General features: G+C 31.7%; 1 protein-coding gene across 4 annotated transcripts in view; it reads right to left on the bottom strand.

Annotated features, from left to right (window-relative positions):
* The window catches only part of LOC111088215 (MFS-type transporter SLC18B1-like), an 80,614-nt gene that overhangs the window by 18,194 nt on the left and 42,116 nt on the right, over positions 1–20,304 (bottom strand). For all 4 annotated transcript variants that reach the window (XM_022397617.1, XM_022397620.1, XM_022397618.1 and 1 more), the window contains 6 exons: positions 15,250–15,337; positions 14,703–14,842; positions 13,293–13,391; positions 12,260–12,351; positions 4,027–4,122; positions 3,007–3,081 (listed from right to left, as the gene is read on the bottom strand). In XM_022397617.1, coding sequence (XP_022253325.1) covers positions 3,007–3,081; positions 4,027–4,122; positions 12,260–12,351; positions 13,293–13,391; positions 14,703–14,842; positions 15,250–15,337 — 590 coding nt within the window. The remainder of the gene's footprint in view (positions 1–3,006; positions 3,082–4,026; positions 4,123–12,259; positions 12,352–13,292; positions 13,392–14,702; positions 14,843–15,249; positions 15,338–20,304) is intronic.

Genomic DNA, 20,304 nt, shown 5'->3' with positions numbered 1-20,304 from the left:
TAAAGGTTTGTATGTAAAAAAAAAAAAAAAAAAACTCTGAGCCATTCTATAAAAATTAAAATATGCCATAACACTTAACAATTAGTATATACCCTAACGTATATTTTAACACTTGAGAGTTATTATATATATTAATATGTAACTGTTAGAAAATACTTAAGATTCAAAAGCTAGTATCCACAAGGGCATTTAAGAGTTAGTATATAAAATATTATATATTGATTTTTAACAGCTCTTTATATTTCAGAAATTGTATAGACTCTAACATACTCAAAATTTAACAGTTTATTATATTCACCACCGCGTATATACACTAATTACACAGTTTGTACATCCCTAATATATAATAATAAGTTTATATTTTAACTTTCAATGTTAAAATATACCATAACATTTAACAGTTAGTGTGTATCCTAAGATATAACAGATAGTATAGAACCTAACACTTAAATGTTAGTAAGTACATAATATTTAACAGTTTGTATATACTTTAGCATTGTCTTGTAATTCACTCCTGAAGATGACGTTGCAACGTCGAAACATGTAGAGTCGTCAACTTTTTGAAGGCCATAGATATAATATTATCATAATACTACATTCGAGTATTATGTTTTGAATAGTCTTGCTAGTACAAGAAGGAACTACTATATCTTGTTTCTAAGACCTCCTAAGTACATTTCAAATGTTTTTTTTCTGTAAAACTTTATACTTTATCTGTTTTTCTCTACCTTAACTCTATTCAAGGTTGATCAATTTGACCGACCTTAACTGGTGTAACTCGTAACAGCACTACATTATACTTAATTTTTTGCAATTTTTTTATTGTTTCCCCTCTTTTTTAAAAAGAACAATTTCATTGAAGAAGGTTGATAAGGAACAATTATTGATTTTTTCTAGCATATACTGGTACCATATGCTAGCTCCTTGCTATATAGTTAAGACACTGCAGACCCTATATTTGATCAGTATGTTCATTCAAGCAGAACCCTTACGACATGCCCTTGGTACAAGTATATGGGAATTCTAAAGAATGATAAGTATTCTCACCCTGGTTCATTCAATTGTCAACAGGGATCAGTGAACCATTACCATAGTGTTGAGATTTATATTCTGTAATGACATGGAAGAATTAGACCCATAAAATGAAAAGAATGACAAAATATTCTCTTGTCCTAAAACTTTTGCACATTACTGTATATACCGTAACATTTAGCACATAATAGGTACCTAAACTTGAACAGTTAGCACATATCCTAACATATAACAGATACCATACACTATAAAATCTAACAGTTACAGTATATATCAGAACATTAAGCAGTAAATTACACCTAAGCTATATATACCCTAACATTTAATGTTTAGCATGAACTTTAACTTTTAGCAGTTGGTATGTGCGATAACATTTAATACCTAGTATGTACTTCAACTTTTAATAGGCATTATACATCATAACAGTTAACAGTTAGTATATATACAAAATTTGAGAACTACTATATACCATAGCAATTAAGAATGTGTATGTATCGTAGCATTTCAGAATTACTACATATTATAACATTTTACAGTTAGTTTATAATCTAACAGTTAACAATTAGTATATAAGCTATAATTGACAGTTTCTATACCCTAAGATTTAATAATTTCCATGTGTCGTAAAATTTAATAGTGAGTATGTTCGCTAAGATATAACAGTTAGCATATTCCCTAACATTTTTTGGCTTAGTATATACCCTAGGATTTACGGTTAGTACGAACTTTACCATTTGGCACTTAATATATGCTATAGCATTAACAGTTAGTATATACCACAACATTTAAAAACTAGTAGGTTCCATAATATTTAGATGTTAGCATATACCCTAATATTTAACAGTTATTGCTTCATTTAATAGTTTACTTCAACCGTAACAGTTAAACGTTAGTGTATACTCTAACGTTCAGCTTATGAAATATCCCCATTTAATACTGTAGTTAGTATGTACGCTAATATATAGCAATTAATATATACCCTAAAATTTACCAGTTAGTATATACACTAGTATATAAACTCTCCTATATAAGTTAGTTTATATCCTAGCCTTAGACTCTCAATATTTAACTCTAAGATTGTACCATAATATTTTAATGTTTGTACATACCCTATCACGAATACTTTGTAAATACCTAATCTTTAATTGTTAGTATATATACTAAATTTACGAGTTAGTATATACCGTAACGTATACTCTAGTTAACACTTAGTATATAGTCTCACAACTGTTACCTTGCTATATCTAAGTTGGTACAAACTTTAACATTTAATAGTTATCATATACCCTAACATTTGAAAGTTGGTAACTACGTAACATTTAATAGTTATCATATACCCTAACATTTAACAGTTAGTAGATACTCTGACATTGAACAGTTATTATACATCCTTAAGTTCATATTACATTTATTAGCACTTTAACATTTAATGTTTAATATATACTTTAACACTTATGCATCATCTACGAACAAAAAAGTAAAACTTCCTTTGTTCTGCTTCATTTTGAAGGTATGAGTATTTAAAAATACTACTAATTATTTTAAGATAAGATCATGGTACGTAAAAAAACTATAACAGGTATTTTGAAAAACCATCTTGCATCTAATGTTTATTTGATACTTTACTTGGTAAAAAAAAGATTCGTATTGGTAATAGACAATTTAATTCTATACATTGAATTGAAATTTTATTTACATAGTGCTCTTTTCGAGTAAGTACAAAATAAGATTGTGGCTTATATATTTTAATTCTGCATTTTATCCATAGTATGCAATAGTGATGTTACTAGAAAATTTAGTACGCTTAAATAAATATGTCGTACTTACTAATTACGAAAAAGATATATTTAATATACATGGAAAACAAATTACGAGGAAATGCCATAATGGACATGAAATTAGACCACTTTTTCAAAGGCATTGTCTCTTAAATCAGTGATGAAAACGCGAAAAAGTTGATATTATGTACCTTACCCAATAGATATAGATGAAGAAAATATGGCTGACACTAAGGCCTTTGTTGAAAAATCGTCAGGAAATCCAAGTTTACTGAAAATTCAAAAAAACAAATCGTTGCACAACTTTAGAACCTCTACAAAATACATGGAATTCATCTATTGAACATGATCTTATTATAATAACGAGATACAAATATAATCTTTCGAAAAAGTTGATTTTCAAGCTGATTTTTTAATGGACTTTATTAACATAAAAGTTGATTCGAATATATATAAATATACGCACACACACACACACACATTTTTATATAGGTAAGAATATAGGAGAAATCCGAAAATTGTTTGACAAACTTAGCCACAACAAGACAGTTACAGTTTTGATCTTACGGTTTGTGATGTTGTATTAACCTCACATGTATGCAGTTTTATATGCCATCATAACATTTCTCCATGTTTTCCATTTGTAGTCCTCAACATCTAGAGACAACATTCGGGTAGCATATTTACAATAGCTATTTCATTCGTTCACGTAGTGTTCCCAGACCAGCCACCTTTGTCATATAGACGATGACCTTCTGATAATTCCAGAGGGAAATGTCCAAACAAGTGAAACCTAGCGACCGTACCTTCCTTGTGTACACGCTTCTTGACGATACAACAATTTTATAGAATTGCTAACTGGTGGCTCTCTCTCTTCCATACACTCTACGTCATTGCCTTTTCACTAGAATTGGAAATTTCAATCCTGCTAGCCACAGATGCACATAGTGTTCTCTGTCTTGATGTGTCTGAGGAAATATTTGGTGATTGCCATGCGTTATACGTGATTACACTCATTATGACATAAAGTACCCTTCATCCATCACAAACCGTAAGGTCGTAGCTGTTACTGTCTTATCGTGCTTAAGTTTGTAATACGTCAAATAATTTTCTGACACCATATGCATATTGAACCACCTTATTTCTATTTCTATTTCTTCAAACTTTGGAGGTTTTTATTTCTTTAACTAAACTATGGTGAGAAAAATGGACCTACATTGTTTCCCTCAGAGCGCAATAAAACGCTGGTACAATCTTGGCTGATAATCCTAATCCCAAGATGAGAAGTGATATTACGATCAGCCAAAGTTCACTGCAACAAAACATTAATTATAAAAAAAAAATCATATATCTTACAAGGTTTCCGTTATACTACAACACCAGAACACATAAGGCGTAACAGAAACTTTCAAATTTATTTCTAGAAATATTGCTTAGTATATTTCTATCAGCAATATACCCACACAACTTACCAATGCCTGCGCAGTTTCTGAGCTAACGCATTCGAACTTGTAATTAGGATTATGTTTTTGTCTGTCACTTTCTGAAACTATAAAATTTCTAATTGGAGAAAAAGATCTTTCCTTAAAGTGGCGATAAATCATGAGAATCAGCTTTACTGTTTTAATTTAGTATTTTTACGTTATTAATAAGTGAAATCATTTATACGTTGTACTAACCAATCACCATTTATAAAAAGTTAAATTTTAAACGTTTGTGAAAAAATAAGCCGTGTCACGAAAAAATTAGGTTTAGGTTTATGACTTCAGTTTTGTCTTGTTGGAAACTCGTTTGTATGTAAAGAGCTGTGCATATAACAGTCTAAGTACTTTTCCATTGTAGGTTTGGGTGAGGTTAGTTCGATGCAACATTTGCTTCATTAGAGATATATGAGAGTTTATGCCAAATTTCATATATTTTTCATCTCTCTACTTTAGTTTTTACTGTATTATTTTGCCCATCTAATGCTATCATGTGCAGCCAGATAATCGTTCCTCACGAAATAGAATTATATAAATAAAAGAAATAATTATAAATGGACCACTGAGATGATAAGTAAAACTTGTTTCCGAAAGCTGGCATTTCAGCTACCATGTAGTTTACATAGTTGTATCAATAGCGTTCAAATACCAAAGACTTCCAGGTTACAAATCACTATTGTTAGTTTAGTGAAAAACGTAGTTTTCTTTATCAATTTCAAAACAAAATAGCAATATGAAGCTCCTTCAATCATCCTCCTGTCGCACCGTAACATTGCTTTCAAATAACTTCCTAACATAGATAGCGTCTTAATCACTGTCTGAAGAGCCCTTGTATCAAGCAAAAGGTTTCGTCAGCACTGGATATATCAGATATGGAGCACTTGATATGTTTTTGAACATTCTAATTCACTGTAACTTACAAGTCCTAATAAATAATTTTAATTTTAAGATCTCGCTCAATTGTGATTAGAAAAAATATACCAATGCTTCTAGTTGGTTTTTTTTTTTTATCGCGTTGTTGTCTTAAGGTTGTTTACACATTAATGAATACTGAGCATCTCCGAGTGAAAAGAAATACAAATTTATATTAGTTCTATGATTTTCTTTTTTATCAAAATTGGAAACATATAATAAAACGTTGTTTTAAACTGTATGAAATTGGAATATTGATCTTTCAGCTGGATTCAAACTGCATACTGTAAACTTGTAATATAATATGACTCAAATAACCATGAAAAAGTCTGCCACTTTGGCACTACAACGAGTAAATCATTAAAAGGAAAATATTTTGACCATGGTATTACATGTGGTTCAGAATATTTCGGAAAATCCATTTATACTGATCAATGATATCTAAAATGTAACAATACTCAATTTGTGATTATCAACTCAGTATGGGGATGAACAATATACTGCGTGAACAAATGGGTGAAATAATGGCATAAATGTTTAGTAAACTATAAATTTAAATGTCAAAGTCTAGCTAAAATGTAGGACTAAATTGTTCATTGTGTATAAGTAATCCTCGCCGTGTTTATAATATAAAACCAACACATCTATTTATTTAATTGTTTCATAATATCATTAAGAAAACAAATCCTCTTGTAATAATGGCAAAATTACGAGTATATGTAATGAATCACTTTTTCAAAAATTAAACATGAAAAACCTGAAAATGCTATCCAATAGAATAGCAAAACCGGAATGAACATACATTATGGGTGATACAGTGAAACGAAAAAAAAAAAGGTTAGATGAATTAATCCTACAATGAAATAACTTTACGAAGATGATGGTTTTAGCACAGATTCAAGAAAAATAAATGCAAAAGTAGCCATTAGTACTCTACTGAGGGTGTTTTCATACAGTTGCAGGCTATAGCTGAAGACTTCCAAACAGTAGCAACCATGAAATTTAATAGGTTCATTTGAAGAAAATAATACCCCATACCAATTTTTAAAGATAATAAAAAACATAATTTGAGGAAATCAGAATGAACCTTTTCTCACATACATCATGAAAGTAAAAAAAAAAAAAAACAGCGGATGAAGATTAATGCGCCAAGCCCAAAATTTGTAAAGACGGCTGAGAAGAAAATATTTTCTTTAATCAATTTAGTTATAGTGTCCTACTTTATTAAAATACAAGTCATTTTGAATGTAAATAATAAAAAATAGCCGCAGAGAAGTCCACGAATAACTTATAAAACAAAGTGTGTACAATGATGTTACGAGTTATTTAAAATTTCAAAATTATATTTAATCATTTGTAGTAAGCACTGAGCGTAAAATATTACCAACAGCTCTGATAACCAAGTAGTCAAAGTTATAATAATGTATAATCTGTTACGTAAGCTATACCAACCAAGCAATCAGAGGAAGAAAACGACAGGTACTGTGATACACATGTATATTGAGAGTGAGTGATAATACATCGTATATTAAAGAATATCGTTCTGATGATTGATAAGACAACACAGTTCATCAACAACTAAAATGGGCATATATTGGAATATTTCATGTGAATGTCATTTAACAATTATTCTATCAGTTAACTGGTATGTTAAACTTTGTAGCAAATATCACGAAAGTTGAATTACATCACATAATGACTTCTATCTGTACACCGCATGTGCTTATCACTGACAACGATAAGGAGAACTTGGTTTAAAATTAAGAAGACTTCCTTTAACCCAGGAAATGTGCAAACGGTTTGTTTGGATTACTAGAATTAGTAAGGATACAGTTGAATACCTGTACTCTTCAAGGCTCATGTCCCTATCAGTGTTCAATAGATTTGTGTCTGGAAAGTAACATCGTTGAAAATGTATCCTCTAATAATGGTTGTGTCATAGTGTGAGGAGAAGATTTAATACTTGATGATATATATTTACATGAAACTGGACACAGTTGTTCGGCCTATAGTTGGTACAATAAGCTACCTTGAAGAAGAAATCACAGATATTATGCTTTAGCCAGCAAGGAGTTCTTATCTAAATACCATTGAATAGCTCAAGAACGTTGTATATCCTAAATACACTACGTGACGTCAGAGAGCCGCGCATTATACGCTTAGTTAGAATTCTCCATAATATAGGCCGCTGAATACATGGAATACATGGTTTGTACTCATTCTGAATAGCCCTTCTTCTCAAATGTACATATTTCAGAACTGTTTGATGTAGTCAGACCTTACGTCTGATTTCTTTGACATTCCTCATGTAGCAACTGGCGTTATATTAACAATGAAACTAAATCAGTATCTGTATTCAGTGAATAAACAGTTTTCATAAATTGAACTCTTAATTTTATATGTGATGTTCATTTGAATGAAGAACTGTAAGATATCCTTGAACTTAATTTTGGAGTATATTATGAAGAGGTCAAGAAACAGCAAGATTAAAAGAATTTTCAGAATATCAATAAAACCATAATATTTGTATTTATTTTTTTCTGTTAAACTTGTATTAATGAAAGGAAATGTCACATAAATGTTTGGAGACATTTTGACGTTTTCCAGGTTAAGACTTCAAACATTTCTGTCCTTTTGAAAGTTCATAAAAGTATATTTATCCAAATAACTGACGATATTTTCGATCATATATTTTTAGAATAAATTAATTATAATATATTTTTTTTTACATAGCGAAAAGGATAGTACTATGTATCTTTGAACTAGTAAAATAAAAATTCAAGAATTATCAAAATAATTAATTGTCTATCTTTCCCATCACTTATTTGAGGATATCAAATAAATGATGTTATTTTCAATTTAATTTTAAAGCTGAGAAAGTTTTTAAAATTCATATGTATACCGTGGTCGTTTTTACTTCGCTTAGTGAAAATCTCCAAAAACAATCATTTGGAAATAGTACTCTATGTATATAATTAAATTTGATATGGTGAGTGTCTTCAAGTTTTTTATTCAGGTAAATATTTTATTCAACAAGAAAAACATCAGAGTTACCAGATAACATTTATCTTGGTCCATATAAAACTCATGAATAATTATTTATTCAATACAATGCTATAATTACTTTTGTTATTTAATGGTCAATATTTAGGACTATCAGAAACGCTTATAGAGATTATTATGTTTATCGATTATTCGACTCAAGAATGATTATAATCACCTATCACATCAAGTAACATAAAACTATTAGAAACACCTTCGTTATCTTCATTAATTTATTTTAACATATTTTCCTGACAGCCTTCTTTTTATCAACACTGTATCTAAAATAATCTTACAAAAGTGAACGAGAGTTACAAACCAAATTTTACTACAGTTTGAAACACACTTTTCTATAAATGCATAAACCGAGCAAATATTGTTTAAGCTCAAAGTTTACTTGAATATAAACTATCTACGAAATGTCTAAACCAAAAACAGAAACATGACACTAACTGAATTAAAATGGCTTTGCTGATCTAGAACATGTGAGATTTGTATGCACACCGTGATATAAAAAATAATGAGGCATTACAGAGATGTTCACGTGAACTGTAAAAAGTGCAACATGCTATATATTGGTCAAACGGGTCGCCGCCTAGGGGATCCTCCACGTAAGCATCTCTGTTACATAAGAAATAATGACGCTACCAAACTCACAGGTAGACACCCTTTACACGGCGTGTCCGATTTCTCTGTAACGAAATAACTCCATTCTTTCCATTTCCTCGCCCTCCACTTTATCTATACTTTTTCACATCAACAAATTATGTCTACAACCTTTTTGTTCAAGGTTCGCACTCTTTTTTCTCTCTCTAATTCCATTCACTTTAGTCATCCACTTTATATTCTTTTCTTTTCACCGTCGTTCTTCACTTATACCTTATATTGTTGCATCCCTTTGAACAATATCACACGATGCACGTGTTCATTCATTTCCTTACATTCTTGCCTGTATTTTTGTTTTACATTTTTCTTTTCTTTTTTTGATTTAGTTTGTTTACTACAATTTATTGTACTGATACAATTTATATATATATATATATTATTTCCCTTAAGTAATTTGTAGCTTCAGGAACATGTTCTCGAACCTTCGAGCCACGTGGTACTTGTTCTTTCAACCTAACCCTTGTATTAATAATTCTATTGTCACTAGTAGCCTGATGACGGGCTGTTGCCCGAAACGCTATTTTCGTGATTTATTAATAGAATTATTTTAATTTGACGAGTTTTTCCACTACTTTATATTCTGTTTTGAATTTTGTTGCCCCCCAGTGGAACAGCGGTATGTCTGCGGACTTACAACGCTAGAATCCGGGTTTCGATACCCGTGGTTGGCAAAGCACAGAGAGCCCATTGTGTAGCTTTGTGCTTACCTTAAAAACAATACAATACAATACAGTTCTTTCGAACAGGCTAACCATCAGACTTAACAGTTCTGTAAGTCTTTTGTGTAGTGATTGTAGAAGTGGTGCCCTGCAGGTAGGGACTAAACATTCAATGTTGGCAGAGATGTGGGAATGTAAATGGACTTGTGTACTAACATAACCACAGAAGTTGATAAAATCTTCATATGGTTGTTTATTTGTAGCAAAGCCACATTGGGCTATCTGCTGTGTCCATCACATGGAATCAAACCCTGGATGTTAGAGTTGCAACTCCGTAGACCTATCGCTATCCTAGTGGAGGACCTTCGTATTGTGAGAGAAAAACTCAAATATGGTGCTGTTATAGATGTATGCATTTGGTCTGAAGTATGTGACTATACAGTATAATGCAAATAATCTGATATGGCAAAAACAAATTATTGAGATGAGAAAAAGATAAAGATAACAACGGTGATCAATTCATGCAATCCATTTTACCTGGCAAGGTTCTATTTAACGCCTGTAATCACTTAAGAATATAGCTCCAACAGAATCTCCGCTGGAATAATATAAAAAAATATCTAAGTTATAGTTACTCCTTAGGAGGAGTTTAATCTGTTATGAGGGGTTACCTCTGTTAGAATCTCCCATTTAACTTATAAGGCTTTCACTGTCTAAAGGCTTAAGCACTTCTATGAGCAAGATTTCTTCTTACAACTTCTTCAAAGATCTATGGAGACCAACAAACCCTTCCAATCACTTAGGGATAAAGAATGCTAAAATATTACCAAAGATGTTTCAGATAAGAAATGCATGACAAGAATTTAAAGCACAGCGTTTGTACAGCAGAGTGTGTCAAATCACTGTCAGTAGACCTTTCGTTCAGGGTCCTCTTGAAGTCTGGACCATGGTTTGTGAATCGAATATTTCCATAGGAATTCAAGTATAAGTTAAAACTTTCAACACAACCCAATATGACGTCTTACAAGCGGACACTGCATTGACACCAGGTCTTTTAGCACGAGTTATAGGACGAGACGATGGCAAGTGCTCAGTTGACCCCAGCCAATAATGACTACTCAATTTCTACAGAAATCAAGCCCAAATGAATGCGTTGTGTTTGAATAGGTAGTGCTACACTAGCACGATCCTCCTCTGCCCTTCATTGTTCGTCTTGCATTGGTAAATGGAAACTTAAATCTCAGGAAAGGTAAAAACTAACCACCTTCCCTTCGAGAGATACTTTCACCACAAGCAGGAAACATTTGAAGGTTAGCATCAAACAGTAATGCTGAGTGGATATATGAGTAAAAAGAGTGTAATTAATAGTAAGGTTACATACATCAGAGCATAACGCGTATTGCTTCACCCATATTGTTTAGTTGAATGTGATTAGTAGCTAAAGTTTTCAACAGTGTTACATTATGAATACGTATTTGTATCTTAAATAATTGTAGCTAAAAGTAATCATAAGACCACAAGTTATGAATAATTAGCAGCTTCATTCGCAAAAGATAATTACTAATGTTAACTTAAGCATATTCTATTGAATAAACAACTTAAACGTATATAATATAAAACTAAATAAATCATAATAGAATAAAAATATATAAAAATAAGTAAAATGTAGAGACAAAGAAGAGCCCTGAAGCCAGGTAACAGAAGTCACCCAAAACATCGACTTCTATCAACATTCGTTTGTACCAAGCAAATAGCTGTTGCAGTCCATGCATATAATATTATTAACAAATTTTAATTTAAAACGGAGTAATAGAGCTTTTCAAAAAATACAGTAACAAGATGGGTAGCTTAAATTGAGAATGTAATCGCAAAAAAGTAAACAAGTTAGCTTAAGGTTTGAGATATAGTATTGAAATTATTTCTTCAAGCTACAAATCTCTATTTTGACTCTCCTAAGTATTACCGTTTTTAGACATGGTTCATGATTTTGTTTTCTCTGTAAAGAACCACTATAAAAGCTAAATATAGTAGAATATAAAACTTAGCAGAGAATAGTAATAATAATATCACTTCTCTGAAATGTCGTATCTTTTGAATGTAGATCATTTAATAGTGTCGTTATGTGAGTAAAACATACCTTATATATATACATATTCTTTCAGCCATAATTCTATCCAGAGCAGCATTGCTTTATTGAGTAGAACTACTACTGTAGAAGGGAATTTGCATATATATATGCGGGCTAAACATATCTCACCTATCGGATTAGCATAGTCAAAATAAAGTGCAATTAGAATTCATAGATACATAAAATTCTTCTGTTTACTGTTTGTTTATTTTAGTTCTAACGCCGTCGCCACTTCTCACACCTACACTAAATTTGTTATTTATTTTGTCAAATAGCTTTTGTCTTTGGAATTCCACAGTTTAAATACAAGTTAAGTAGAGCTCATTCGAAAGAAGAGTAACCAAGGAAAGTGTATTAGAAGTGAAAGCTAAAGAGATTACGTAATCTAACTGATCTCTCATAAAATAAAATCCAGAAGTTATCATATCTATACTGTAGTCTGTAATTTTACAACTAAAATTAATTTTGCAAGAACATTTAGAAAAATATATTTTTGAAGTGAATATCAAAATCATTTAACTAAAACAATTAAAATGCTAAGAATGATAAACAAACACTTACGGAGAGAAAGAGAGAAATGGTGCTGGCCCAATAAACAGAAAACTTAAAGCACTCAGAAAACTGCCAAACATACACAAAAGTTTAGGGGAAACCTAAAGGAGAAAAATATCATTTATTTTTCGTTTTAATATGAAATATTAATATGCATAAAGCGCACGCTTTAAAACCAGACCATTAATAATACTATATAAAATAAAACAAAAACATTAGATAATACGTTTATATTAGTATATGTTATTTTATTTGAAGACACTAGAGGGTCTTCTGTAACTAAAGGAGTTTCTACAAACAAGTGTTAAAAATGAATTTTGTTAATGGGTGTGTTTAAGACGGCCTTGGGATAGTTATTTGGTAGAACAACTGATGCATCGTTTGTGCGACATTCATATTAATTTTTGGAGTATGAAAATATTTATCAATTACCAATTTAATAATAAAGTTATGAAACATGAAAGAAAAACCCTGTCTTATATTTAGACTTCTGTAATGCTACTCAAATTTGAAAATCATGTGATAAACTTCAAAACAAATATATAAACTATATATTTAAGATCTCAGATAGCAAAGTATTCTAAAATGTAACTACCGAATTATTAAAATAAATAAAATTATTAAAATATTAATTATTAAAATTAAGTAAGCCGACTTGATGTAAGTTTTAATATACATGTTCATCATATGTAAGCCGATCTGAGGTAAGTTTCAATATGCTCGTTCATCAAAAGTAAGCCGACCTGATGTAAACTTTAATATGCTCGTTCATCAGAAGTAAGCCGACTTGATGTAAGTTTTAATATACATGTTCATCATATGTAAGCCGATCTGAGATAAGTTTTAATATGCTCGTTCATCAAAAGTAAACCAACCTGATGTAAATTTTAATATACTCGTTCATCAGAAGTAAGACGACCTGATGTAAATTTCAATATGTTCGTTTATCAGAAGTAAGCCGACCTGATGTAAGTTTCAATATGCAAGTTCAGCAGAAGTAAGTGGGTCTGACGTAAGATTACAAGATTGTTTGTGTACTTACTCCTTTATCGCATATCCACCCAAATATTGGGGTAGTAAAAGCGTAAATTCCTCCGTTAATAATGAAGATGGTCCCTAAAACACCTCCCTTTAAGTCAAACTAGATAAATAAACATAAAAGATAATCTCTTGATAACAAAGCTAACATTACAATAAAAATACAGCAGAGAATAATCATATAAAACATTGATAATTTAAATAAAACTGTCTCGACAAAAAGCTAATCCTTGTGTGTCGTTAACATAAAGCTTCATATACCCAGTTACATTTTGGTCCTTAGCTTACCATACATGTTAGTCGAACTCAATACATATATATTATAAATAATTATATTAACACAACAACAACAGAAATAAACATAAAAATATCTTCTAATTCAGCCAGTGATTAATGGCCATTTAAACAGATATGTAACACATTTAAATTAGCATTGTATGCTGCATTATACCAATGGTGATGAAGTGTTATCTCTTTTGGGTTGGCACGTGTCCTAAATCCCAATATTACGGCTAATGATATTCAAAACATCGCTGCTAACTAGCTTAGTTATATGAAGAAAATAACATTAATATGCTTGCAATGAATGATGCTTCACAAAATTCTGCGTTATTTCTCATGCAACATCATGCGTCAAAGTGACTTGTGCGAATAGTATTCCAGTGTTGGTGTAGTAAGTAGATCAGACCACTTAATGAGTTCTGTGGTATGAGTGACTGGTATGAATAGTGTTTTAGTGCAGGTGTAGTAAGTCATCCACTTACTAAAGAGTTCTAGCACCAAATGAGATATCGTGTTGTTTGTAATCATATAAAACAACGTTTGTTAACGTCAAAGTTGTAAAATAAAGTAGGCTGGCATCAGGTTACCCAGGAATTACAGCTTACTGAAGAACTGGACAAAATGTTATATCATAATTCAAATAGTTGTTACTGTGGAATTATATCACATTGGAGAATTATCAAAATATTATATCGTAGCCCAAGTAGCTGTAGGTTACTGTGGAATTATATCACATTGTAGAATTGGATAAAATATTGTACCATAACCCAACTAACTGTACGTTAACGTGAAATTATACCAGCGGTTGCTTTCTTATTCATTTTAAGGTGTAAAGAATAATTTATATTATGATATTATCATAACCAGTAATGAAGGCATTAACTGTGTGTGCTTTATAATAACATCTCTGCAATTCACGTGTGCTATGTGTCACTGACTATCCTCTAAAAATACACATCTCCTCACCAATTAATTAAACTAGGGAAATGTTTTCATGTTCGTAAATGCATCAATGTTAATTAAACATCTACAATATAAATATTAACTCAAATTTAAGTCAAGACAGTATCTCAATCTAAAGATGTGTTGTGCTTACCTTACATAAATATTATGCAAATTGAAAAAAGTTTACCTGGCGTAAGTGTGGTTCCAGAGTAGCTACATTAAATCCAATGGAAAGGAGCGACGAAATTATTACTAATGAATTTGCGATTATTCCAAAATTTGCCAGAAGCTTAAAAAAATCACCAGACTTTTCTTCTTTGCTCCACTCTAAAATCAACATAAACTTGCATTAATAAGAGATTTTAGTACCAAAAGGTTTTTTTACTATAATGCTACATTTGTATTATTCTTGGCATTCTTTGGCAATAGTGAGTAGGGTATTAATAAATAAATATATATATATATATATAAGCAATTTCGCTATATAGCATACTATTTTTATGTAGTTCTTTTCTCCAAACATTTTGTGTTTTTCGCTCTTAATAAGAATATATGTCATAAATTAAGATAATGATAACTTTTTATAGAATTTTTATGGATACTCACAGTAGTTTTCTTTCAGGCGGTTCCCTAGTGGCTCAATGATAAGTATGAATTTCGATTGTTATTGAGTAGCATTGTGCTTAATAACGAAAAAATTAACAAATCTTTCAGGCGTTATATTCAATACTTACCCGTCTGTGGTAAGAAGAAAAACACTTGCGCTATACCCAGGAGTAATAAACTTCCAAGAACCGCAAAAGGCAATGAAAATCCTCCTACCTGAATGAAGAAATTAGGGGAAATGTTTCAAATAATCATATCACTAAATGTGAAATTTTGAGAGTAACGATGTTGAATAAAACATCAACTAATACTATGTTTAACGTATTTGAATAGAGTAATAACAGAAATTAATCGGATGTTAGCGATCTTTCTGGACAGATGATGTACGGATATTTCAAGTCTTTTCCGCTGTTCAGATAATCGCTTTCAAGAAACCAATGGACACAATAATGTGAAGCATAATGTTTAAACCAATTTGACCATTCAGAATAGAGCACATATATCGCAGGTCTTACCACAAATTTCCTAAATATGATTTTGAACGATGTTTTTCATACCCGTATGTGCTATGTAATGTGACCATTATGTCATCACACGACTGAATATGTTGCCTTCTGTATGGTCGGAAGTATCTGCATACATAGTTTTACAACACTGTGTAATGTAGTGGTTTCCTGAACGCAGTCGTCTGAACAGCGGAAGTGACGTTAGGAACACCTGCAAATATTCTAAATCTGAACTTACATCGTTAATACTGTATATCGCTTTAAATTATTTTGATAAAATGTTGAACAAATATGACTCCTAAATAATTCATTAAATCAACGAGCTAACTTCATACCATATTTATGTATTGCAAGTTTGCAGACACATTTATGGGACTTTTGTAGGAGACATTTCTAAGTTAATAATTTTCACATTTTAAATAACATTCAAAACTCGTTAAACAATTTAGTTATACATCATGAAAAAGCACCATCACCCCAATACTTTTCCAGCTCTACAAGTTTCGAGGTACATACACTCGAAACTGATTTTTAAAAGCATGATTTTATTCGTTTTAGTGTTCATTTTTAACGTGATATACATAATTATTTGTTTTTATTAACATTGCATATTAATATTTTATTTAGAGCAAATGTAATAGCATTACAGATTAGTCCAAAGCGACAACAAAAGTAGCATATTATTACATAGCAATGAAACCGTAAGGAAAAGCTGCTGTTGTTTTTTGTTATATAAACATATTGATTTTATCTCATTAGTTTTTTTTAGCTCTTCTAAAGTTAAAAGTGTGATGTGAAAAACTCGTAAAAACTCCATTTGCATTAATTTAACGTGTAGCAACCAATAACAATTAATGTCTGTTTATCTAACCTGACAAAATACTGTAGAATGTTTTATAATCAGTTAAGCATTGTAGGGAGTTCTATATCACGTGAGCCTGAAAGTTACTTGATACTGCAAAAGAAAAGAAAATGAAAGCCGAAAAGTTTTATGAGTTATTATACCTAAAACGAATTATTGTGTTTGCTCTGATATAAGATTAAATGTTAATTTAAAAAATATATCAGTTTTTGATATACTGAGGTTACCTAATTTCACGTCAAGTAATTGAGTAACGTGAGAAAATGTTTTTATTGTGGAGCAAAAATCTTATTTTCTCAAATAAGTTTGAAACAAAATAAAAATAGACTGGACGCACTTTTCATACAGACAATCTTTATTTCAAAGACTCAAGCAACAATCAAAGTTAAAGAGAAGTATAAAGTATGATGCCTTTATGGAAGATATATATGACCTAAGGAAAAGTGTTCTGCTGAATTCTATGTTAAGTTGTTTCGAATTGAGTAGAGTTTTCCATAGTCAAAACAAAACAGAGTATTATACATACGAAGTCCTGTCTTTATTCACAGGGAGGTTGAGGCATCACCTGACTTTCCAGGGGAAAATATCACTGTCAACTTCTATACAGTATGCTCGAAGTTACAGTGATGTTTTTGTCAAGAACGTATATAATACCTTTGGTGGTTGACCTAGTTCTGTGAGTAACTAGGGTGAGACAAATTTAGTAGGTCTCTCGACATTAAGACACATTCTCGACATCGGTTCGTTGCGGTGGCTTTGGAGACTCCATGGCTAATCTGTTGGTGGCATTATTCAGCTCCATTACATTTGATGCATCATTCAGCAATTTACCTTCATCTATGATATCTGCCAAGGTAATGATAAGGCTGGCCACTGATGTCTTGCTTGTCAGGAACATTCCCCAAATTGCCAAACATGAAGTACAGCACATTCAGAAAGAAATTAAATAAAACTGACTAGTAGAAAACAAGATATTTAGAAGAGTTATAATTAGATCTTAAATAGAAAAATCTGAATTTCAATGTAAGTTCACTTAAGTTCTGATTTGTCAGTATTTTGGTTACACATGTAGGTTACATTTGCATAGCCCAATTAAACAATATTTAGGAACAGAGTAGTAAATTATTACGATGGTCAGGTGACATTTCTACAGGCTAGTCTTTCTCACGCGTATTTTACGTGTAGTACATGTTTATCCATTTTCTCGGGAACATCCAGGTCCTGCAGACTTCATCAGGTCTCATGCTTGACCTACATCAAGCTGTGCTTTCCACTATTGCTATTACCATAACAACAGCTTATAGATAATCTGGAACCCAGCCACATTCCTTTACTACCATCATACTGTTATGCAAAAAAGGCCCAGATCCAGTAGGAAAGAAATGATGAGGTGAGACTGCAAGTGCTCGTTTCTACATAATTAAACAAAATATGACAGCTACTTCAAAGATACTAACCTCTAATTTCTTACCTTGGAAATTCATGAACACCAACACCTTATTTCCTTTTAAATACAAGTTGATAATAGCTAAAAGCAATTACAAAACAACCCATCAGAGAAGCTACTCTTGCCTCTGGCCATACACTTAGAGTGTGCAATAAAATTATGTTATTGAAATATTCAGAAAGATGCATGATTCTCAAAATAATCCAATATTCAAGTATTACAAATTCAAATACTTGATGGACCGCATTTAGGTCTATTACTGTTTGTAATTTTCACTTCCTGCTGATAATTTCCCATGCTCACAAATTCTTCAGTTTGATCAACTCAAAATAATACTTACTATTGCTAGCGAAACAAAAGGCCGAAATGTGTTTCCTTGCAAGCATACTGTGAATCTATAGCAGAAGTCCCCCGATAGGACAGCGGTAAGACTTTGGAGTTACAACCCTAAACTCCGGGGTTCGATTCCCCTCGGTGGATCCATCTGATAACCAAATGTGTCTATGTTTTAAGAAAATATATGTACATGCTATAGCAAATTCATTGTTTCTAAAAATAATGCTTTACATGCCAAAAATCACAGTTACCTTAATACCTCAAAGTCTTAACATCGAGATCAAATCCTTCAGTTTCATTCATATGTTGATTGATACTTGTGTCCTTAATAATTGATTTATTTGTGTTTTAAAAACACTTATGAATGATTTTGTGTAAATTTCCATACATGTGTGCACAGAATCACACACACATATGTATACATATTTGTTCATACATATATATTGCCATATATATATAGACATATCAACAATTCTCGTCATTCCTTACACTACTAGCTGTAGAAAGTCTGCCTCTGGCTTACGCGCTATTGAAATTGTAACCTTCACAGGTCACTACCATTCTCTATGTCAGTGCCGTAATGTGCTGTCATCTATGAGCCATTAAATTAAACACATTTCTATCAGAATCGTGATACAAATAAATATTAATTCGTAGAATTAACTTGAAGCCTAGATCAATACTCGTGCTTTCATTAAAGAATATATCAATACACATTTGTATCAACCTAAATACAATAATCCATAGTAGAATACATTTACTCTCCTAGATGACCTCCGGTAGTTGAACTATCAAAATAACGTATTGTCATATGAAAGTCAATCTACTTACTTTAGTCTGTTTGTTTTGTTTTTTGAATTTAAGCACAAAGCTACACAATGGGCTACCTGTGCTCTGGCCATCACAGGTGTCGAAACCCGGTCTCTAGCGTTGTAATTCCGTGGATATACCGCTGTGCCACTGGAGGGTCTCCTTGCTTTAGTTGGAGTTACAGAAACGTAAATACAGGAATATGAAATGAAACAGAAAGTGTTCCACTCAGATTGACAATACACCATTTTACATTCTATGTTGAGCGAGAATACAACTCCTTCACTGCACATTGAGAAGTCATACATATTTAAGTGTACTGAAGAGAGTCTTGCAAGTATCACATAATCTGCTCCATACAAATTCTACTACTTGCTAGATAAAAAGAGAGATATCAAGTGAAATGACAACTTTGCCATAGAAAATTGCTTAATAACTCAGAAAGTAAGGGTGACTTTTAGCGAGTTTTCAAATTTCCGCCTATCATCTTCAGCTCTGCAAACTGTTAGCATTTTATGAGTTACAGTTACTGATACTAGCCTTCCTAATTGTGTAATAATCGAGCAGATGTCTCATAGTGAAACTCTGCTAGATAGATTCAATAAACTTTTGCCCACTCAGTCGTGTGATCAGCAAACTATCCCGACTTTGTGAAAATCAATGAAATTAACATAATGTAGTGCATACATTATACGATGTATCTCAGGAAGCAATGATTGCTACTTCATTTTACTCATTTGTTTTTGCAATATGTGACTGTCGTAAATGCAAAGCAATAAAGTGACAATCAATGTATGACAAACCTCTCTTGATAGCTCAGAAAACAGGGAATACTTCTTCTTTTCAGTCTTGATACTTCAACCAAATGATTATCCTAGCTGTTGCACTGGTAATTAATCCCAACCATAGAAATAAGGAGTTCGGCATCTCAGCTGACAGCTAGAACTATTTGACGCCTCATCTTCATGTACTTCCTCATCTGACTTCTCTTGCACAGCTAGATAAGAACTTTCTGTATCTTTTTCCTTATCATCTGAGGTGAGACGATAAGAAACAGTGTTCTCATTAGTCTTACCCCTGATTTCTGGTCAACTCAGTGCACAAGAGGCTGATCAGTACCATTCAGTTGCAGCTTGTTGACATGCTGCACATGTTTACGTTTTACGTATACCACACTACTACTGTTTCTTGTATGTTAATGGTCCAATCTGTTGGTACATTT

Source organism: Limulus polyphemus, unplaced genomic scaffold, assembly GCF_000517525.1.
Source record: "Limulus polyphemus unplaced genomic scaffold, Limulus_polyphemus-2.1.2 Scaffold3342, whole genome shotgun sequence".
NCBI classification, from domain to species: Eukaryota; Metazoa; Arthropoda; class Merostomata; order Xiphosura; family Limulidae; genus Limulus; species Limulus polyphemus.
The sequence above is the reverse complement of the archived record's forward strand: the minus strand, read 5'-3'. Positions and strand labels throughout refer to the sequence as shown.